The sequence below is a fragment of the Triturus cristatus genome, chromosome 4_2 (genome assembly GCF_964204655.1).
Source record: "Triturus cristatus chromosome 4_2, aTriCri1.1, whole genome shotgun sequence".
NCBI lineage: Eukaryota > Metazoa > Chordata > Amphibia > Caudata > Salamandridae > Triturus > Triturus cristatus.
In genome coordinates, this window is record NC_140586.1 from 248,767,030 (window position 1) to 248,791,286 (window position 24,257).

At 42.5% G+C, this 24,257-nt stretch overlaps 1 protein-coding gene across 2 annotated transcripts in view; it reads left to right on the forward strand.

Annotated features, from left to right (window-relative positions):
• Positions 1 to 17,951, forward strand: part of LOC146833568 (cytochrome P450 2D15-like) — a 222,460-nt gene extending 204,509 nt beyond the window's left edge. For both annotated transcript variants that reach the window (XM_085601421.1, XM_085601422.1), the window contains exons 8-9: positions 3,146 to 3,287; positions 17,561 to 17,951. In XM_085601421.1, the coding sequence (XP_085457547.1) occupies positions 3,146 to 3,287; positions 17,561 to 17,739 (321 nt within the window). In that variant the 3' untranslated portion in view covers positions 17,740 to 17,951. The remainder of the gene's footprint in view (positions 1 to 3,145; positions 3,288 to 17,560) is intronic.
• Positions 17,952 to 24,257: the final 6,306 nt, after the last annotated feature.

The window sequence follows — 24,257 nt, forward strand, 5'->3', positions numbered from 1 at the left end:
GAATTCGTAATACCAGTCCCAATTCCTTTGAATGTTTCTAATTTCCCTGCTATTTTTCCCGAGGCTTTCAGCTGCTTATCACTGGGGTGGCAGAGTGGGCTAAAGAACGGTGATGGATTAAACCCAGATCAGTTGACTGGGGGTGAGTGCTTGCAATGTTCAACACTCCGTCCATCATTTCCTTTGGTTTTTGCTTTGTTCGCCATCAGTTGGCAGGGTATGCTCAGACGTGAGTCCCTTGCTCACTTTGCCACTGGATTCAAGCAAGCCTGGCTGAAGACGGCTGAAATGCCAGAAACCGGTCCTAGGAAGCTTGTTTCCGGTCCAGGGAAGACATGGCATGGCAGTTCGGGCTGGACTGTTCCCATGAGGCACAGGGTCAGACTGATTTGCATATGGCCATGTCTGAACTGGGGTGGCAGAGTGGGCTAAAGAACGGTGATGGATTAAACCCAGATCAGTTGACTGGGGGTGAGTGCTTGCAATGTTCAACACTCCGTCCATCATTTCCTTTGGTTTTTGCTTTGTTCGCCATCAGTTGGCAGGGTATGCTCAGACGTGAGTCCCTTGCTCACTTTGCCACTGGATTCAAGCAAGCCTGGCTGAAGACGGCTGAAATGCCAGAAACCGGTCCTAGGAAGCTTGTTTCCGGTCCAGGGAAGACATGGCTTGGCAGTTCGGGCTGGACTGGTTCCATGAGGCACAGGGTCAGACTGATTTGCATATGGCCATGTCTGAACTGGGGTGGCAGAGTGGGCTAAAGAACGGTGATGGATTAAACCCAGATCAGTTGACTGGGGGTGAGTGCTTGCAATGTTCAACACTCCGTCCATCATTTCCTTTGGTTTTTGCTTTGTTCGCCATCAGTTGGCAGGGTTTGCTCAGACGTGAGTCCCTTGCTCACTTTGCCACTGGATTCAAGCAAGCCTGGCTGAAGACGGCTGAAATGCCAGAAACCGGTCCTAGGAAGCTTGTTTCCGGTCCAGGGAAGACATGGCTTGGCAGTTCGGGCTGGACTGTTCCCATGAGGCACAGGGTCAGACTGATTTGCATATGGCCATGTCTGAACTGGGGTGGCAGAGTGGGCTAAAGAACGGTGATGGATTAAACCCAGATCAGTTGACTGGGGGTGAGTGCTTGCAATGTTCAACACTCCGTCCATCATTTCCTTTGGTTTTTGCTTTGTTCGCCATCAGTTGGCAGGGTATGCTCAGACGTGAGTCCCTTGCTCACTTTGCCACTGGATTCAAGCAAGCCTGGCTGAAGACGGTTGAAATGCCAGAAACCGGTCCTAGGAAGCTTGTTTCCGGTCCAGGGAAGACATGGCTTGGCAGTTCGGGCTGGACTGTTCCCATGAGGCACAGGGTCAGACTGATTTGCATATGGCCATGTCTGAACTGGGGTGGCAGAGTGGGCTAAAGAACGGTGATGGATTAAACCCAGATCAGTTGACTGGGGGTGAGTGCTTGCAATGTTCAACACTCCGTCTATCATTTCCTTTGGTTTTTGCTTTGTTCGCCATCAGTTGGCAGGGTATGCTCAGACGTGAGTCCCTTGCTCACTTTGCCACTGGATTCAAGCAAGCCTGGCTGAAGACGGCTGAAATGCCAGAAACCGGTCCTAGGAAGCTTGTTTCCGGTCCAGGGAAGACATGGCTTGGCAGTTCGGGCTGGACTGTTCCCATGAGGCACAGGGTCAGACTGATTTGCATATGGCCATGTCTGAACTGGGGTGGCAGAGTGGGCTAAAGAACGGTGATGGATTAAACCCAGATCAGTTGACTGGGGGTGAGTGCTTGCAATGTTCAACACTCCGTCCATCATTCCCTTTGGTTTTTGCTTTGTTCGCCATCAGTTGGCAGGGTATGCTCAGACGTGAGTCCCTTGCTCATTTTGCCACTGGATTCAAGCAAGCCTGGCTGAAGACGGCTGAAATGCCAGAAACCGGTCCTAGGAAGCTTGTTTCCGGTCCAGGGAAGACATGGCTTGGCAGTTCGGGCTGGACTGTTCCCATGAGGCACAGGGTCAGACTGATTTGCATATGGCCATGTCTGAACTGGGGTGGCAGAGTGGGCTAAAGAACGGTGATGGATTAAACCCAGATCAGTTGACTGGGGGTGAGTGCTTGCAATGTTCAACACTCCGTCCATCATTTCCTTTGGTTTTTGCTTATCACAGGTTAAATGTGCAGGATCCTCAGTCTTCCGACTGATTTTATCATTACCGGTTTGACTACAAAGTCCTACTACCAGCCCAATCAGGACTTACAGAGAGCTCATAATAGCACCCTTAGGCGCGAATTACGAATAGCACATTACTGGATTGGATTTACGGCAAGGTGAGTTTTTGTTGTTTAATAGTAGGACGCATAAAAATAACTCCCCTTTCTTAAAGCCCTTTCAATTTGTTTTGGGTTCATTTCCTAAATTACCTATCAGCTCAGTGTTTCTCACCACATCTTCTAGATTTGCTCATGCTACAAAAATGAAGATACTTCAGACCATTGTAAGAAATGGTCTGTTCTAAATACTGGGGTCATTTAAAATTCTCCCTCCCTTTCTGCTCTCTCTCTCATTTTCTTACACACACTCTTTCTCTCAGTTGGTCTCTCTCACTCTAACACCCACATGCACACAGGGGAGGGTGAGGACAATCATTAATAAGGGTGAACACATCTACACTATCAACCAACCAATGGCACCTAATGAACATCTCCATAATCTGTAACAGGCAGGGAGCTGAATAGTATCAACCCTCAATAAAGTAAAAATAAAAAATCACTTGTATGCCCCACATCACTCCGTTGGTTCCTTGGGGTACCATCATTTGAAGCTGTGCGTCCGCTCACACATGCACTATGCGCATGAATATTCGTACATAGAACTAAAATGGCAGCACAGATAGACCTTGACCCTTATTAGTTATCAGTCCCATCGGAATTATAAGATCTGCGGTGTTTTTGCACATCTTTTTTTTTCATATAGTGGTCAGCAGCTGAAATCTCTGTGTGCAGTTTTGTGGCAGGAGGAGCAAAGGACAGCAAGTGAACCAACTGTAATCTTTTGTTGTTATTCATTCATTGATTGCATTTTCATGCAACATATATTCTCCATATGTATGTTTAACATGTCCGCTGTTTCATTCAGGGTACCACACTCCTGTTCAACCTGACATCCATCCTGAAGGATGAGTACATTTGGGAGAAACCCCACCAGTTCTATCCAGAGCATTTCTTGGATGCTGATGGGCAGTTAATCAAACGAGATGCCTTTCTGCCTTTTTCTGCAGGTAACATATAAGTGTAAGGCTATGTTGATGTAAATGTATACATGTTGAGTATAGGCCGGGTGACTGTAACTTGACAGCTAGATATATACAGTCATGTCGTAAGACTACATGTGTACAGCTGTGCGTAGAAGAATGTATAAAATCACATAAATTGTGCAAGTGCAGAAAGATAAATCTATGCTAATACAACAAAAACACCTCTAAAAGTGAATGGGAATTAAGTTTGATGGGGTTTTATAGCGCCTCCGGCATAGAAAACCCCAAAATAACCGTGTTGCCAGGGAGAGACCAGACGTTCGATGATCCTGCTCAAGCGATTAGATAAGATTTTAGCATATATTTTTGAGTCTGAATTAATCAGGGATATTGGTCGATAAGAAGTTGTTAATTCGGGTGGCTTATCTTTTTTGATAAAAATGACAATATTCGTTAGTTTCCAGGATTCAGGAGATTTACCAAGCCATTGTATCCCCAAAAAAAGATCATGCATATATGGGATAATTACATTGCCCAATATTTTGTAAAGGTCAGTAGGTATTTTGTCTGGCCCTGCCGCCTTTCCCGCTGCCAATTCGGCCAAGGCAAGTTCTACTTCAGCTAAGGTTATGTCTATTTCGAGTTCATCTTTTGTACCATCATCGAGGCAATTAGTCAAATTAGTCTCTTCCAACCAGTTCTCTAAAAAATCCTTTGTATCAGCGGCTAAGCCATGATCTCCATTTTGATACAATTTTTGATAGTAATCATAGAAGCATTTAGTGATGTCCTCTTGAGTGGTATATTCTCTTCCCTCATATTTGATATTCTGGATGGAATTACGAGATTGTGATTGCCGAGTTCTAAGGGCAAGATATCTCCCTACATTCTCGCCAGTCTCATAGACCTTACTCCGATTCGATTGAAAAGTTTCGGCTGCCTTACGAGTTAATTCATCGTTAAACTCGGCTTTGAGCACTAAGATTTTATTTAGTATTTCTTCACCTGGAATCCCCAAGCTCAACTGACTGGCATGTAAATACTCTAATTCGATGAGTCTATTGGTCAATTGAATTTGTAATTTTTCCTGTTCTTTTTTTCGGCTGGCAACAAAGGTAGCGGTCTCTCCCCTTAATGCTGCCTTGAAGCAGTCCCAAACATTGAACCGAGACGCACTATATTGATTAATATCAAAAAATTCTTGGGCCCATTGCCTGATATGATCGATGTATGCTTGATTGACTAAAAGTTTACGGTCAAATGTCCATTGTGGATAGGCCCTCTTAAGATTAGGGACATCGCATACTAGACAAAGTGCGTTGTGGTCTGATATTGTCTTTGGGGATTTAACGATAGAGGCATTAGAAGCAATATCGGTAGTTGTGTATATATAATCAATCCGTACATATTTCCGATGAGGATAGGAAAAATACGTATATCCAGGATCTCCACCATTCTTTAATGACCATATATCACACAGATTGTGGCTATGAATCAAATTTTGTAGCGCCCTGAACACTCTTGGTTTTCGACCCAGATAAGTATGTTGGTTTTGATTATATTGTAGTGGGTCACTTGATAAATTGAAATCACCACATAATATTAGAGGGCCAGTCCATAATGCTAATTCTGAGTCTAGCTCCCCAAAATAAAGTTAATAAATAAGATACTACGTAATCCTGATGTCTCCCACCATTATCCTCACTCAATCATAATTATCACCCATGCCATTACTTGCCATTATGTGAAGGATAGTATGGTTAGAATATGGTGTGCAAGTCAGTCTGGATTAATAATCTGTTTCTTCATTACTCTGATTTCTCCCTTGTCCCACTACTTACATAGATGAGGTGGGCCTCATGTGACTCTGCTTACCATCACTTTCCAAGCTTTGTAATGTTTCCAGGATCCTAAGCAGGCCATACCCCTATAAGCACCACTTCTCCTTTACTCACGTCCTGTAATTATTTTAAAGACCAAACTCAGAATGATAAAGGAGGCTCACAGGAAAGGAGTGAGGGATGTCAGTGCTGGGATAAGAATGAAAGAATCAGAATAATTAAGATTACCACTAAGTAATCCTGATGAGGATGTACTGAAGCAGTATGTTTTCATGTTGATCTGAATAATGCCTGAAAGTTTGCTGGGTGCCCAAAAAACCCATAACATTTATTATCACACCGTTAAGTGAGGAAACAAACAAATGTCCCTTTATGAAATCCCAGGGCATGATCTTAGAGAGACTACTTGACTCAAAACTCAGTTCGCTTTTCTAAACCACATTTAGCTGTAATGAGAAATAAACTTGGAGGTAAACATGCACGTACCTTCTTTGCAAATGTCCACAATAGAAACTCCATCCTATTCTTCCCAAGAGACGTCCATACCCAAGTGGAACACTGAGGGCCTCTTTTATAAGGTTTTGGCACAAGGCAGCACCGCAAGGAATCTTGCTGCGCTGCCCTCCATCAAAAGAAAAGGGCAGGAATGCACTGTATCTATTGGATATGGCACATTCCTGCCCTTTTACCCAGCGCTGGTGCACAATAGGCCTCCATGTGCTAACACTGGTACTCTTGCACCATGTTGCAAGGGTTCCTGCATTGCTGGGCTGATTGATTTTGTGCAGGAAGAGACATCTTCCTGCACAAAAGCAATCAATTCAGGTGATTTCCTCTTTCTAAGTGTGCTGTGTTTTCATTTCTCCTCGTTGCACCTCCCTAACGCCGCCCCTGGGGTGGTGTTAGATTCTGACGCATTTCCAGGTTTACGATTTCTAGTAAATCTGGGACTGCGTCAGATTCAATTGGTGTTGCGTGTGTAAAGCCATTGAATGCCCCTTTCTGTGTTCTGAGTGAAAAGGCACATATTTACAAGGCCATTAAAAGCCACAGAAAGTAGCTTTACATGGCCTTTTAAATATGCCGTGACACATTGCGTGACCGGGATGTCAAAAAAGTGAAGTTCCAGTGGCGCAAACGTCCCACTAGTGGCTTCATAAACGAGGGTCTGAGTCTGGAAATTCATTGGTATATAAAAATAGAGAGAGACCCCTTTTAAACACAAAGGGACTGGAGTACTATTAAATAGTTATAAAGTCAGATATCCCTTGGAGTATGCTTAGAACACATACAATGATCCCATCATCTTATTCAATCATACAATAATTCTATCCTCTAAAGAACGCCCTTACTTGCTTCTGGTGATATCTAATTTTCAACTCCCAAATTTTGTCACAAAAGACTACTTTATTAAAACCATTTTTTCTTTTTTGTCCTCATTCGCCACCAATCTCACTTCACCACGCATCGATGAGCTCTGTACCAAATTCAGCAAGCTGGGAGAGGGTGGACAAATATGTATAGAAGCCCACTTACAGGTACCAGAAGTCTACTAGGATAGTGATAGGTCAACAGAGATAGCTCTCATGCCAAGCTCCAAGAGCTGGGGAACCCCTACTGTAAAGTAGGGAGCACACGGCATAGCCTGGCGAGTGTTGAGGTAGCATAATCATAGGACTCAAGTAAAAAAAAGAAAAAAAAAACCTCACACACTTCCTGGGCCCAAACCGAGAAGTAACACGTCCCAGAATGCCAGCTTCTTCTTGCTGCAAGATCTAACAAGATCCAGTTTAGAAACCGCAACATCTGATGACAACCAGTCTGAGAAGATGGGAGGGGAAGGATCTGTCAACCTTTTGCAGATTTCTCTCCTGGCCAACAAGATGAGATAAAAAAGCAAAGATCTAGGAGGGCCTGTTACTTCATCTGAAAGTCCAAAAATGATAAGGGACAAGTCAATATAGATTGAGGAACTCACGATCCTTGTAAAAAAACAACCAACTTCATCCCAAAAAGTCTCCAGAGCGACCCGAAGAGATTTTTGAAAGCTTGAGTGGAGAGAAGTAGGCCCGATGAATAGTATACAGGTGGTTTCTCTTCAGCCATGCAGGTTTTACCGTCTCATATAAAAGCTTAAAAATATTTTTTTTGGTATTAACCACATGGTTTAAGCAACATGAGACTGAATATAGAATTGTGCCATAGAGGGTGTTTTCTAAACAAAAATCTTTTTGTTCATATTCGTTTTATACAGGATGCTTACAGCAACTGTATAATGAAACACACAGAGAGACTTGAATTTAATATGGTCTTGAAAAAGATGGACTATTAACAAGAAACCATCGAAACGCGTCGACGCAACTAATAGCATAATCCATGGGAATTCTTGGTCTTGTAAATGGTGTAAAGATTAAGTACATTAAGGCCTAGTCTTTAAATTTGCCCCAATCGATATGCTTTTTGAATGACAAATTGTGCTGTCAAAATCATTTTTTTTCTCTCTGTATAACAAATGCTGTTCTGGATATGAAATGTTGTTTTGTATTATGTTTTAATTGTATTGCACTTTATGTAATATTGTATTTTTAGTTAGAAAAAAAAATGTCACACACAGTTTGTGAAATTTTTAATGTCATTTCAATTGTATACAATATGTTTTTAATAAAGTAGTCTTTTGTGACAAAATTTGGGAGTTGAAAATTAGATATCACCAGAAGCAAGGAAGGGCGTTCTTTAGAGGATAGAATTATTGTATGATTGAATAAGATGATGGGATCATTGTATATGTTCTAAGTATACTCCAAGGGATAGCTGACTTTATAACTCTGGAAATTCATTGCCAGCATTTCTATAGGCCAAAAGTGATGGCTGCCTTAATCCATCTTCTTAGAGAAGCTTGAGAAGATATAACTCACTTTTTGCTAAACCAATATTGGCAAATAGCTGTGCTTCTCCAAGGTCAACTGCTCTCTGCAGATAAATCTTGAGAGTTCCTATAACATTTAAGAGTAGAATTGACTCGTCTGAGGATGGGCTAGCTGACAAGATTAATGCATCCATAGCCTCAAAAATGTGTAAAGAAGTATAAGGATATTGTAAAGAATTTAATTCATATTACCCACCAGAACAAAATACTTTGAACGTTAGGATTTTTTACAATATCTCTTCCAAGGGTTCAAATGGGGACCTTTGGTAAAAAATGCTAATGCTAATGGTGGGTCCCAAGGAGGACAGAAAAGTCTTTTTGTCTCAATAACTCAAAACCCCTACAAAGAGCCTAACTTAGCCTGTGACAGACACTGCCTCTGCCATCCCTATGACACTCCGTCTGCCAAATTTAGATACAACCATTGGCCCACGGGTCATCAATGTACTTTGAAAAGAACTGCCATCATGGAGGTTCCCTTCAATGTTTAACAAATTTGATTGTTGGCTGGTGTCAGTTTTTATGGCCATCCACTAAACCTTTACAAAGATTTTCTTTTTCAGAAACAAAAACCCACAGCAGGAGTTTATTTTTGAAAAACAAAATAAATAATTAATGTTTTTTACTGTCCTCCAACACCATTGTTTTTCCTGTGAGTGATGGACAGGAAAAAAGACAATACACAGTTCACCCTAAATAAGGCTTGGTGTTATGATTTCCTCCAATGGCCCCTACTCCGTTGAAGACTCAGAGGAAGTGTTACATCAAAGGTGCCAATGAGGGATCCTTCAATTAAATCTGTGAGCTCCTCCCGTTCTGCAAACAGGTCTACCTTTGGAAGACTCATCCTTAGACACGTTCTGTGAAAAATTATGGTGCTCGTGGTATAAACCCATGAACTCTGAAACACTTAATTTAACCTGAAAGTTGTGTCTCCCCAGAATGTGAACTGTTGTCAGAGAAAAAAATTCTCTTCTGCCCTGTAACATCTCAGGATAGTTAACTGATTTGGAGTCGAGACTTTGTGCCAAACGGATGGCCCAGTTAAGCTTTTGTTACCATATTGTCTGTGCACACTACTGGAGCTAATCCACAGATCTTGTCCAAACATACCTGAAATACCCTCCATGAGGTCATCAGTTTCCTCCATTTGCATACATATTCCTCCATTTGCCTCCATATCCCTCCATTTGCCTCCTGTACTATACAATGCCCATGTGAGTTCTTCTATCACAGTTTTGCAGTAATCTGTCACCAAGACAACTGATGCTGAATGGTCTTTGTTATTGAGATGAAGTCCTTGTAGCACTCCGATATCGGAGACCAATGCCGAAGACTATGCCGAACAATCTGTCACATTTTATACCGAGTCAATGGAATAAAGGAAAGAATTTAAAAGAAGATTACTGAGCACCCCTCCTCCCCATCTTTCTCCTTTTTCTAAAATCCTTTTAATTTCATTATTGCCCTATCACCCTGGAGCAGAATTCAGTCTCCTTGCTGACTGGAAAAACACTTCTCCAGATCAATCCTCAGCCACACTCTGATAACATCTATACACTGTGCTGGAAATAGCTGGGATGTTTTTCAGACTGATAAAGAATGCAAATCTCTGGAAAGTCTGAGTAGCAATCTGGGTATCTATCCGCATCTGTACATGATACTGAGTGGATTAGAAGGTCTTTGAAACAGAAATGTATCTACATCCCCTGCTTGTGCAAAAAAGTCATTACCAGAGCAAGAATATTTGTACAAATACTTATAGTGCTTTTCAGCACAAATGTAGGACCTGCATGCAATGGTGAATTCTGTGAATGGGATTCTTAAGTAAGCATCCTGCAGGATACTTTTTTTTAGAAAGTCATACATGGAAATCAGAAGAATTGCCTGCTGACGAGTGATCATTTTGAAATGTATAGTGGGAAAAAATGTTGGGGGACTTTAGATCTATGAACATTCTGTATTACCAAGAGGTTTTTTGGACCAAAAAAAGAATGACTACCATCCTGACTCTGCCTATTGAGGAAGAGCCTGACAAATGGCTCCCTTCTTAATGAAAGAAACATTAGTGTCTTGTAGAGCCGGTTTCAAAATCAGATGTCTGGGTCAAGGAGTCTGAACAAAACCCGGAGCCTGTAAGAAACTGAGAAAATCCATCCTGTATCCCAATAAAATTACTTCTGAGACATATCTGTCCATTACCATAGCCTCTAAGTGTTCTATTAATAATGTTAGATGACCCCCCTGTGTGTTTAAATCTTCGGCGATTTAGCCATAGTTAGGGGGGTTATTTATGACTCCCCTTACCTCCAGTTGACCAGAGAGAAGCATCATTTCTCCTAGCAGATCTAGTTAGCTAAGATCTATTGAATGAGAAAAATGTATATTTCTTATTCTTTCAAGTTTTCTCTTGTTCTTGTCAAAGTTTCTGTACCTGTGGTACGAGGGTTGCATAGGTTTGTGGCTCATAAATGACTTATACAGCTTATTATGAGAAAAAGACATTCAAATTAAACAGTTCTTTTGAGAAGCTTCAATTATCCACCCTCTTTGGTGAAAATGACATCAGGTAGTCAACAACTTAGCTGATGCCATGGCTGAAGGTCTCTAACCAATAAAGACAACACCCAAGAGGAATTTGGCTTGTACTTTCATGCATTCCAACAGCTAAGTGCAGTCTCTACCTTCCTAATTGCATGTCGAAAGTGATTGAAAATTACTGATCAGAGATTTTTAAGCATGTGCAGCATATATAGGATCTCACTGACAAACCCAGCACAGTATATGCTCTTTCCAATGCCCCCTCTGCTTTCTTTTCAAAAGAATCTGAGACAACAGTGTCCTCCATTAGAAGAAGAGCTGACCCACCAGGTTGGCCAAAGGGACCTCAATAGACAGAGACTGAGAGATTTCCAAGTCTTTTTTAGCACGGGGATACAGTCTGCTCATACATTTCAGAGCAGAGATCCTGGATCAAGGCACTGAAAATTTAAATAGGAGTAGGATTTCTATTTATTAGAAAAAAACAAGGCAATACAATCAGACAGCAAAGAAAAGATTAAATACGTCATTCCTTCTCTTGTTTTTTCCCATTACAAAAAGGCCCAACAAGCATTAGTTCATTTTAACTGCAAAGCATTAAACTGTAAAAAAAGTATTTATTTACGCAGCAGAAGAATCAGCAGACAAGGATATCAACTGCCAGGTAAGCAAAAGAAAGTCAATGTGCATCAAAACAGTGGCTGGTTCTGGTTGCCCTGTGAGATTGTGCTATGCTTTATAGCAGTGGTTCTTAACCTTTGGTCCTGGGACCCTAGGGGGTCTGCGAACCCTATTCAGGAGGTCCGTGACTACTTAGAAAATTAAATAATATAAACAGATTAATTAAGTGTATGTAAATAAAGAAGCAAAATGTACAATTGAAATTTTCAAAACATTATCTAAATGTGGAGCAATTTCAAATTGGAGGAAAAAAATTACATTTGTATCCTCAGATTTATTTGTGGGAGTTGTGCAAGTGTATCAAACAATCAATCAATCAATCAATCAGGGAATTGTAAAGTACGCTACTCACCCAACAGGGTCCGAAGGCGCTGGGGGGGAGGGGTACGGCTCCGAGTCAGCCAAAGAGCCAGGTATTGAGGCTCTTCCTGAAGGTGTGCAGCGTGGGGGAGCGTCTAATGTTGATCGGGACCTCATTCCAGGCCTTTGCCGTGACGTAGGAGAAGGCTCTTTCACCTGCTCTGGTTCTGCGGATGTGCGGGGCTTCAGCTAGGGCAAGGTCGGCGGAGCGGAGGTTTCTCTTGGGGACATGGAAGGAGACTCTTTTGTTGAGGTATTTGGGTCCGGTGTTGTGGAGGGCTTTATAGTGGAGGGTGAGTAGCTTGAAGGTTACTCTCTTCTCGACGGGGAGCCAGTGGAGGTCTCATAGGTGTTGGGTGATGTGTTCATGTCGTGGGACACCGAGGAAGAGTCTGGCCGCTGTGTTCTGGATGGTCTGGAGTTTGTGTAGCAGGTTTTTGTTGATTCCAGCATAGAGGGTGTTTCCGTAGTCCAGTCTGCTTGCTATAAGTGCGTGGGTGACGGTCTTTCTAGATTCTGGGGGGAAACAAAAAATAGTATGGACAATGAGTGGCCTCATTTGATTTTAGAAAAGCTTCAACCTCCAAATTATATTTACATTTAACATTTTCTTGATATTTGTTCGTGAATCAATTAAAATATTTAATCTTTTTTGTATTTGTTTGATGTATGCCTGTTTCTGTATTTGTTGTGTATTGCGTTGCGGGCCAAATCATCAAACGTAATGACTTAGTGGGAGTCCCAGGATTTCAATAATGATTCAGTGGGAGTTCCAGTAATGATTAAGTGGGGGTCCACAGAAGTCAAAAGGTTAAGTATCAGTGCTATATAGGATGTAAGCAAGGTGGGCCCGTCACTACTGCAATATAATTTGCCCACTAATCCCAATTGAAACGGGATCCAGGATACATATAAGATAACTGCCTAAGGGCCTTACTATGACTTTGATGGTCCTCCCGTGGGCCACCACTCCAGCGCTCCATGGGCAGACCGCCAAAACATTCCACACACTGCCCGCTGTAATTTCGATTGTAATCATGGGTGGGTGGACATGCTGCAGTGGTGTTGCAGCGGTGCCTTTTTAAAGACTCATAGGAGAGCCTAAGAAGGGCACAGCTGTGGGACCGCCGCAGTATGTTCCTGTACGGCATGTCGTTCAGGAACTTGGGGCTGCCAACATACAGATGGGGCACAACATCTGCCCCCCTGCATGAATTCCTAGGCCCAGAGGCAACAGGGTGAGTTGCCTCACTGCCATCCTTTCCATGGCGGGCTCACTGCCATAGCAATAATGGCAGTGAGGCAACTTGTAACATGCTTGGTCCTGCCGCAGCGGCACGACCAGCACATTGCAGCCTCAGACCACTGCAACACCGCTGCAGGATCACATATCTCAGACGGCTGTAGCAGTCCATTGTTGGTCCGAACGCAGACCTTGTAATGCGGCGCGCGGTGCCGCAGCTGGGCGGTGCCCAGATTGCATCACAACTACGGTAGTCCTATGGACCGCCATGGTCGAAATAATGCCCTACATCTTTTTTCAAGTGGACCCTTGCTCTGCAATGAAAATAATATCCACAAAGAAACTTTACCTTGGGCCTAACTGTACCATGCTGAAAGCTGAATGTGCTGAAAACCGTTGCGTAACTTTAACAACAGTGAGACCCTGTGTCACTTCTCTGTAGCTCTGTAGATGTCCCGGCACAGTGCGAAACATGGTAAATATATACAAATAATCTATTTAAAATGAAAGTAAATGGGAGTATACCATCACCCCCAAGGTGCCACAAAATTGAAAATTAAATATGGCCACAAAAGAAACTAGGAAGTCAGGAAAGTGTAAGTGGGATCTATGGATGGATGACCTACCTAGGGATCATGGAAATGGTAGAAAGCTTGGAAAGTGGTGGTAAGAAGGATTGTATTAGCCTCTGCCCCATCTGTGTAAAGAGTGGGATGAGGAAGGAGTTGAAGAGGTAATTTGTATTACATTGTTAGTGACACTATCAAGGACAGAGTCCTGTGAACATTACACAGGAGACGAACACAGCTGCTCACTGCTCAGCCCTTGGTACTTTCTCAGCTAGTGTAGAATTTAGTCAGGGGACAATAGCAGGTAACCTAAGAGGCGTTTACGGAAGGGTCTCTGTTGTATTGATCCTCACGAGGCAATGGCTGGAAAGAGGTTTAATGTAGGCATCAGGACAGTCAATTCAGATTACAACAGCCAAATAAAGCTTCGATCCGTTGAGTGTCACAGACTTGCAGCCAAGAAGGAGCATTTCTTCCTGGCAGAGCTTGGAGCATTAAGGCCAGGTAGCTGAAGTGTCTTCTCTGCAAGGCAAAGGACTACATTAAGCCCCCAGCATAAATACATAATGAATAACAAATGATTACACAGGTAGACCAGAAGATAAGGACCATATCTCCCTCTTTTATCATGTGTCTATCCAAGACTTCATCTAGGAAATAAAAGGATCTTACTTTCAGGGTTTCTTTGAGGGCAATGTGTAGTGCATGATCAAATTACAAAGAAGATGACCAAACATTCCCTATTTCCTTCACTTAGCCAGGGAACAGGGCGTTTGTAGTTCTGTTACCTCAAACAGCAGAGTTAGGGTGTGGACACACACAGGGTGAGTATGCAGCACTTGACCAGGGTACAAAGTGCACCTACCTCGTTCTTCAAAGGAAGTAACCTATAGTTTATGCAATTTCCTATTAGGTACTCTTGTTCCATCTCCACAAGGTATCAGTTCATACAGTCAGCAATAGTCAATAAAAATAAAAGCAAACACTTGAAAACTGCGGAGCATCACAGATCCCAAAACATCCACACTGGTCACTTATCAATTGCATACCATGGACTCTCCCCTGAGCTGCTGTTTATTCACTTTTTTTGCGGTTTCCTCTTGATATTTGCGAACACAATGAGAAAACATTAAAAGTCGACTACACTTGCACAGTGTTGTGCATGTGCTCTTTGCTTATAGTGTTCATAATCAATACGCTTAAAGGCAATTTAAAAATGTGTATGTGGGCCTGCCGCACTCTCTGTGCCTGTGTCTGAAGCCCGGAAGAGTGCTGCGCATGCAGGGACCTAGCAGGACAACCAGGGGTGGACTCCCTTGAAAATATTTTGTCAAGTGGTTTGTTGATCTTGAACCTTTGAACAAGTTAATGTACTTACCTGTTTAGGGGGTCAGCAGCGATTACGCAATGTCATCAAATGGTATCTCCATCAGCCTTATGTGTATTTGTAAATTACAGCATAGCATAGCATTAAGTAATGTGGATGTGTAATAAATATACTTTTCCTTTTTCAAAAGAAAAAGCGCAGACTGGACAATCATTTATTGAGTGTAATTATTGCGTGCCAGCGAATGGTGATTACTAGCCAACACCACCTCCCTTGAATAGGCCTTTGATTGCCCTGCTCCGCTTCTCTGAGAGAGTCAAGCGCTACAATTAGGTGTTTGGTATACAGTGGAAGGCAAATGTGGACCTGTTTCTGTGCAGACCAATGATTGCCCTTTTCCTTACAGCAGTTATATAGGATTATTAGGTATATCAGAAAATGTAGAAAACCTCTTACTTGTCAACATCTGAATGAAACAATCGCACTTGCTTCTCTCATCAAGGTTGGCAGACGTCATTCCCATAGCCACTGTGTTGCTTAAAACTTCTGAGTATCATCTGGAAGCGTACACTTTCTTAAGGGCCACATAATGCAGCAGAAATCCAAATGTAAAATAGTAGAGGAACTTAGGTCTTACAAATCCCAGACCGGAGAAGATGAAAATCGGATCCAGCCGAAGAAGACATAGCTGAAAAAAATCCCTTGATAAAACCTGAGTGCAAAGGCCAGGTAAAACAGGAATCAAGAAGCAAAAGCAACCAGGGGAGAGAATCCAGCACCATAGTTTTCAAAGCAGTTGGAAACACATGTTTCTAATGGCTCCAGTTCCTTCTATTATGAAAAAGAAATGAGAACACAAAAAGAAGTAGGAAGTGACATACAAGAAGATGATCTGACATTAAGGATTGGCGAGATAAGGTACTAACAGAACTGTCCATTTTGGATTGGGAAAAACATGTCAGGCTTGATTACAAATTGCACAATAGTAGGGTAACGGTAAAATTGCATGCAATTTTTCCATTACCGTGGGATAAATCAACACCGGTAAGCTCCATGGAATGTCAAAGTATCATGTGGAACACATGTTTCTGATCATAACATTTGCTGAGAATTTTAACACATACATTTAGCACCTGTTCTGAGCAAGTGGTAAATGTGTGGGGAGCTATTGGGTATGGCGAGGCTAGGGTAGGGAAGGGGATGGTCTTCAGGCAGGGATGAGTATTGTATGGTTCCCCCGTCAAAAAAAACCCCAAAAAACAGGAATGAGGTTTGGCTGCTGCTACAGTCGAATCCTCATGGCATTTTTACAACCAGAACAACTGTTATAGACCTTTGCCCGTTGGGATCCATGAAAGGTCAGCACACACCACTGTTGCATGGCACTGGCAGTCTCAACATCTCAGGAACCAGAAAGCCTCTCCTGGTTAAATACATAGGGTACTCAATTCTTGGTGGTTCTTCCTGACATCAAGACCCTTAGTTTACCCTCTAGGCATTTTCACTCAGGTCCACCAAAGTTTAGCAAGGCCTCCTGCAATGGAAGGCAGAAAAGTGTGTCAGTGCTAGTCAATAAAAAACATTCTAATGGTAAAATGAATGAGGGAAAAATTATATTGGATGCAAAGCCTCACCTTTTCTTTTTCCCTCCATTTTAGATACAATTTGTGGGGTTTTCTACAGGCAGGCTCTAATCCAAAATAATGTCTGGAAGACTGTTGAGCAAGGACATTTTTCTGGCTACAAACGTGCCCTGAAACTACGTGGAGTATACGCCTCTTCATATTGCATGCACGAAGTCAAGAACAATGCATACATCCTGGTGGCAAACCCAACGAAACTGTGTGAATTGGGTGAAGGAAACCCATTCCCATTATAACAGTGGCATGATATGTGCCAAGTCCATAGCAAGCTTTCCAACAAGGCCAAGAGCAGCACTTGAATTGAGCTGGTGGTTGGAGGTGGAACCCACCAGCACTCATCTTTGGTGACCGGCACTTGTATGAGATATTGACTGCAAGCAAGAGAGATAAAAACACAGAAATGGGAAAGAAGGAGAAAGATAAAGACTTAACATGAGCAGAAAGGGATAAAGCAGGGGCCTGCAAGTATGAGATAAAGGAGCAGCAGTGTCTAGTAGTAGGTTAAAGAAGCATGAGGCGGATTCAACACTGCACGGTATTTTTAACAGCACCGCTGGAGCAGAGCTTTGGGCACCGGTACTTATTCTTTTACAAATTTTGCACGGGCCCTGAGGCACTATTTACAAAGACAGTAGTGGCCACTCTGCCCAGTACTGCCTGTTACATATCACAAATAAATCCTAGATACAGTCAGTGCACTCTACTCATTAAACAAGTGTCTTTTTCCCTATAGTTATTGAGACAGTTCTTTGTACCCTGAAGTAGAAACACATTTGAATATTCTTCCAGAGTGTTGCTGCTTGAGGGAAAGGGTTGGGAATTAATCCCTACTAGCCATTTCAGTAATGATAACAACAACACCCCCATGGCAGAACCATGTGTTTTGCCTGTTGGTGGACAGCATTTTATTTTTAAGTGAACATTTTATTTCCAACAAGCTCTTCTTGTTGGAATATCCTATTCTTGCATAATTTGGACACAAGCTATACTTTTCTGATAAAGTTAGTAATAAAGTTGTAAAATGATTCTTTGTCTATACCATATCATAAAGTGGTTCAATCTTCCATTTACTTGCGGGAAGTCATTGCTTCAAAAAAGATAAACAAGATTAAGATTGGTTGTGCTTTTTAAAAGGTATTTGTTCTTTATTTCTTCTTTACCTTCAGGTCGCCGTGTTTGTTTGGGAGAGCAGATGGCCAAGATGAATCTCTTCCTTTTCTTCACCTCCATTTTTCAAAAATTCACTTTCCATACCCCAAAGGATCAGCCAAGGCCAAGTGAAAAGGCCACCGGTGGAACCATAAGAGCCCCCCTACCTTACCAGCTATGTGTTGAAGTGAGATGAAGGAAGATCACCACCTCTGGCAAAGTATTGCACCAGGATGACACCTGAAACAGTTGTGCAATAATGCCTGAAATTATGTAATTTTACATTGTTTGATAATGCCCCTTAGCTTTTTTTCCTTTTTAGAGTTAAAACCATAATGTATAGATGTATAAACAGGCTAAATCACAATATTTCAAATGTAGAATAAACAAATGCATATGATCTGAGAATATGAGTGGTAACTCAATGTAATATTTTAACAATCCTAGCCTACTTTGTGACTTGTCAACTAAATTTTAAAGGCTACAAATTGCTAATACTGGAAGACAAGGTGAACCTATTTGTTTGACTTTGTGTTATATTTATTGATTTCAATTCAACTTAAGGGCCTGATATAGAGTTTGCTGGACTGGGTAGTCCATCGCAAATGAGGCGGAGTACCTTGCCAGCCTAAACTTCAATTTTCCCGCTTCCTTTAGAATGGAGTAGACTATAGGCTTTCTGTGAATGGAGCCGCTGTTGACTCTTTCTTTAGAAAGGGGCCATTGGAAGAAGGGAATCTTGCTGCTCACCCTGTTATGGGTGGATGGTGTAATGTATTTTTTTGTCTTTTGCTTTTAGGACACACCTTGTAGTGAGGGACAGAAAAAAGCAACAATGACCCCCCACAACCCAGGGAAAAAAATTCCAGAGTGTCGTGGTTATTAGTTTTTTCTTTTTCAAAAACAAGCTGCCACTTTGGGAGTTTGTTTTTGGAAAAAATGTTAAATGTTTGATGGATGGTGGTTAAAAAACGATGGTGGCCTTCTACCAAACATTTATTAATCTTTAAAGGAGCCTCTGTGACAGTAGTTCCTTTTGATTTACAGAGATGACCTCTCTCTGGACATCTCAAAATATGGCAGACAGTAGTCTATCATGGTGCCGGAGATAATGGGCTCCTTCAGACTGACGGACAGAGCACTGTCCGTCAAACTTAAAATCAGGCCCTATGTTTGTTGTAAAATCATTATCATATTATCATACAGCATAATACACTGTCCAAATGTGACATTTGCCAGAGTATTAAACACAGGTTACAGATAGTAATTAAAAATAGACCATAAAGGCAACTAGAAAGCATACAGAGCCATACATCTTTCTGTATGACTTTTAAGTAATTTGCCTGAACTTTGAAGATAAAGGAGATTTTTTCCAGTTGCAACAAATTTGCTATGTTGGTTATCCATGTGTCAATGTGTGGACTAATCATGGATTCCCAGCTCTTTATGGCTCAGGGTTACTATGATGTATGTTGTAATGCACTACATTAAAAATCAGAACCGTTGCAGCTGCACATGTAAATAAAATTATCCTGCGTCATATTTGCTACGCTATGCTGTGCAATGACATGCAAATGCCTCAAAATTCTCTGCCGGTGATCCATGAGTCAGGAAATTAAAATCCACACAGGAGGAGGTGGAGATATTAATCATAGAGCTAACAAGAATGGAGAATTGCTTTTTTCACTTCTAAGGTCTCTCAAACCCAGAAGGCTGCATTGTGGACAGGTATCCTTGGCATGAATAATATAGTGGTACCATCAACCAATACGGTGAAGGAGGGTCTAAGGGGTAACATGACTACGAATGCAGAACCAAGGAAACGTTAGCTCAGAACCATCATTATACCATGGTGATAGGGAGTGTACTGGAGACCATACACAGATGACTCCCATTGAGGAGCAAGTATTGGCAGGGATTGGAATGGAGCTGGTTGATGGACTTGAAGATCCAGACACATTTGACCCTGTTGACATCACAGACATGATAAGCACACCTTCAAACCAAGACAGATAGTGCATTCCAATACCGTACCGATGATGCCATGTGTAAATATTATTGATAATAATGTACGAATACTTCCGCTTAATATTCTAATCTTTAAACTATCACCAAGCCCCTCATAGGGGCACATACAGCAGGTGAAGATATGCAGCATGCAATTACAGCAGAGACCTCACAAGAGTGTCCCTTCAGATGCACTGTGCCTGTGCTACAGGGGCTGTGGCCAGAGGAGAGGTGAGACTGCAGACCAAGAGCAAACCCCATGGGGGCTTGGGGATGGGGGAGAGACATGTAAATGTTTTCCTTTTTTTCTTTTTTTTTTCTCTTTTTTTATTTTCTTGGTAACAGTAGTTATGGTACAACATACATCACAATCATTGATTGATACATCATTATTAGAAAAAATAGAGATTATAAGAAAATAACAGGCATTTCCTATTGACTAAGCAAAATCAAAATAAATACATAATGATAGCAGATATGACGAGAAAACAGCATTATTCATCCTATGTTTTCCTAGTAGCACTTTAGTGAGACGATTTGCAGTTCAAAAAGCCAATGTCTTCCATCCCCTCCTACTGGTCCAATCTTTGATTGCTTTCAAGAAAAAGCATTTGCAATGCAATAGGGCTCGTAATTTTGAGATTTTAAGCTAAGCCTTTTTTATGTGTTTAAAAAACCTACAATAATAAAAGGCATTGTCATTTACAATACCAATAGGTCAAAGTTTCTAAAATCCGAGACCTATTGCATTGCAAATGCTTGTTGTTTACAAGCGCCCCATGCTGCACTTTCACATTAATAAAGTCCACGCCGCATTCTTTAGACGAGCTGCGTCTAAAGAAAGGTTCGCCACCACTATTAAAGTGAAAGCGCGGTATGCGGTGCTTTTAACAAAAACGCATTTGTTTGTCAAGTTGAAAAACAAATGCTTTTTTTTGTAAAAGTGCCCAGTGAAAGCACGCATGGCATGCTGAATGTGCTGCATGTACAGCAGGGCTGGCTTTAGCGCTGGTGGCGCCCTGTGCGACAATGTCTGTTGGCACCCCCCAATGACCACCTCTTCCACGGATTCCCTCACTAGCACCCTTTAACAGTGCCTCTAAAATCTCCATAACCACTGTCTCTCAGATTAATTTAGTTTTATAGCACCACTGATGCCAGTGTAAGGTGTCAGAGCACTTTATACCACACACACATTGCACAGAGACAATCATATGTGTGTAAATCAGTGTATAAGAAATGTTACATCAGACAGTACTACAAGGTGTAGTGTAGGAGTGGCATGTCATCGATATTGGTAGGTGATATAGTTAAAGTTCTTATTCCGGAAAAACACAAATTCAGAATTTAAAACGCAACATCATTGTTAATGGTTCTCTTTCATAATAAGAATTGTTTCTACCCAAATGAACCCTTTTCACAAGATAAGGACAATGAAAGACTGGGGAAAAAAACGTATAGCTCTAACATATACCTAGCAGTTTGCAGCAGCTCTAGGGTGACAGTTAATAGCTCAATGTTCTATATTAGGATTTTGACTTATAAATGACAAGTAACAGAAGGAGCTCTCTTACAGAAAAAGTAACGCATGGACCTATTTACATTATATGCACTTCGTTATCTGCATGTACACTTTCTTAGCAGCAGGCATTTTAACCCTCTGCGCTACCTTAGTATGAGTCAACATTTCCACTAGAGGAACCTCGGGTCTCTTTCCAGGAAGATGATTAATCACAGGACTTCTCTTGACATTTTAATTGATGTCTGAAAGTTGCTGGAGTCCAGGAACGAGGCAGCAGGTGCTTTTTAAAATGTGAATACACATTTCCAAAATTGACACCCCCACCCCAAGTCAACGCCCGGTGCGGTCGCACCGGTTGCACCGCCCAAGAGCCAACCCTGTGTTGCAGGGAAGCACGTAGTGCTTGCAGTAGGAGAAACACATAAAATAGTGCTTACAGACTAAATAAGACATACCGTGTAACAACCAAATTAAAAGGGCCACTCTTGTAACCTCATTGGAGGTTACAAATGAAGACAAGGCGGTACTAAGGAGGGACTAACAGGCCTATAAACGAATCAGAAGCCAGCATTACGTAGGACAATGACACAAGCCAATGACAAATATGGATGGAGAGTGGGCAGGGTTTCAAATCCATACTCCAATACAGCCTGCCTCGCAGAGCAGCGCAGCGCATGCGCTGCCCAGGCATGACCTAAAAACAAGTTTTGACACTGCCAATAAGTCAGAATTTACTATGCTCCACCATGCACTTTCACAGGCATCTCACTTACTTAACTCCTGTCTGAGCAGTGTCGTTTATCTCTGATGTATCGGGAGTAGGAGCAAGAATCAAGAAAGCATCTGCATTCTGCGGTGTGATGACGTGCATAAGAAGAAGAACAAAGCATGTGGGAGTGCACTTTGGGTTAAAGGACATGTACCAGCAAGTACTTTGTGCACGACACAAACTGCCTTAAACAAGATCTATTTATTCACTCGTAAGCTTAGTGGAAGTCGAGCTAGGGTTTAACTGACACACACTGAGTAAGTAACAGGTATGGGAGTTACATTTTGCACAACGTGAAGGTGACAAACATAGGGGCAGATTTACAAGCCCTTTGCGACCCTTTTGCGCTGCCGTTGCGTCACTTTTGTGATGTAGCGGTGATGTAAACAATGCGGACAATTTACAACGTGAGGCAACTAGGGAAATGCGCCATGTTGTAAAGCCCTGCATCACATTATACCTGTGTCAGGTATAATGTAAGCAGGGTGAGCGTTCCCACGCAGGAAAGCTTTATAAAAGTAACGAGTGAGAGATACAAGATTTCACTGCGCCAATTCTATTGCTTGAATTAGGCATAAGGAGTGATGCAGTACAGTAAGTATAGGCCTTAACATGCATTGCTGGAATTGCGTTGTGCTTGCGACACAACTCCAAAATGTGTGACTTGTAGGCCCACAGATGTGTCAGAGGTTCTTACGCATCTGTTATCCCTTGCGCCATAGTGCGCCGTATTGTAAATACAGCGCATCCATGGTGGTGCTAGGGTATCGCAGGCTGGCGCAGGGAAACTGACGCATCAATACAGATTCGTCAGTTTCTTGTAAATCTGCCCCATAATATTTAGGTACGCCAACAAGACACTATACCTGTAATCCAAGATTGATGCCTGAATCTCCAGCCTTCTCCCTTCAACTTAGAGGCAATACATTTTTGTTATTAAGCACATCAAAGAGAGTAACGTGTATCCATGCTGTTTAGCACAGAAGGTAAAATGTGCTCTGACAGTAACACAAACATTTTGGTCATGGTAGAAGGGGCTGGGAGTAACAGAGCCAGTAACTACCAAATGGAGGTCCAGATTTGAGGATGATGCCCCTTTCTTGCACTACTATGTGTGAAAGAAGCTTTCAATGGATGTTGCTGTGGGTGGTCCCATGCAACATCCATGGAACCCGGCACCTTCTTAGATTTACAAAGTGTCGGAAATTTGAGAATGTGTCAGAATCCTACACCTCCCCAAGGGAGACTTGGGAGTGTCGCAATGAGAAGAAATACTTTTGGGTCTCATTTACTATATTTTGATGCATGGCAGTGCAGGAAGTCTTCGTGCATCTGTATAAAATGGCAGGAATGAGCCATATCTACAAGATACAGTGCAATCCTGTCCTTCTCCCCTGCTCAGGTGCACAAACAGCAGCCGTGCGCCAACGCAGACATCCTTGAGCCATATTGCAAGGGTGCCTGGGTTGCCTGCGTTGCGAGGATGATTGTTTTCGTGCAGGAAGGGACACCATTTTCCTCTAATACCCCAAAACCAGTCCTAGGATGTTTTTATCCAGTCCAGGAAAGATCTGGCTTGGCAGTTCAGGCTGGACTGTTCCCATGAGGAGCAGGGTCAAGACTGATTTGCATATGGCTGGGTCTAAACTGGAATGACGTGAGCAAAAAAACAATGGATTTAGGCCCAGATCTCTGTACTGGGGTGAATGTATGACATTGTTCTACATTCTGTCCATCAACTGTTGTTTTTGCATTTGTCAACCCGAGTGCGACAGGTATGCCCAGACGTGGGTCCCGTGCTGTCCATGCCACTGGAATCAAGCTATCCTGGCTGAAGAGGGGTGAAACCCCGAAACCAGTCCCAGGATGCTTGTTTCCGGTCCAGGGAAGACATGGCTTTTTGAGTTTGGGCTGGACTGTTCCCATGAGGCACAGGGTCAGCTTGATTTGCATATGGCCATGTCTGAACTGGGGTGGCAGAGTGAGCTAAAGAATGATGATGGATTAAACCCAGATCAGTTGACTGGGGGTGAGTGCTTGCAATAATCCCCGATGGATACAAGATCGCCCGCAGAGACCGCACCAACGGAGTCGGAGGAGGAATCGCCATCGTCCACAAGAAGACCATCAGGGTATCAACAAACACCGACGACACTCTCAGCACTGCCGAACACATGCACTTCCAGATCCACACGGACCCCAAGACCACCCTAAGAGGCACCCTTGTCTACAGACCACCCGGACCCCGACCACAATTCTGCGACGCCATCGCCGACTTCATCAGCACGCACGAACTGACCTCCACCGACTACATCCTCCTCGGAGACCTGAACTTCCATCTGGAGAACAACAACGACAGCAACTCCTCCACCCTGATAGAAAACCTTGCCAACCTCGGACTGGAACAGCTCGTCAC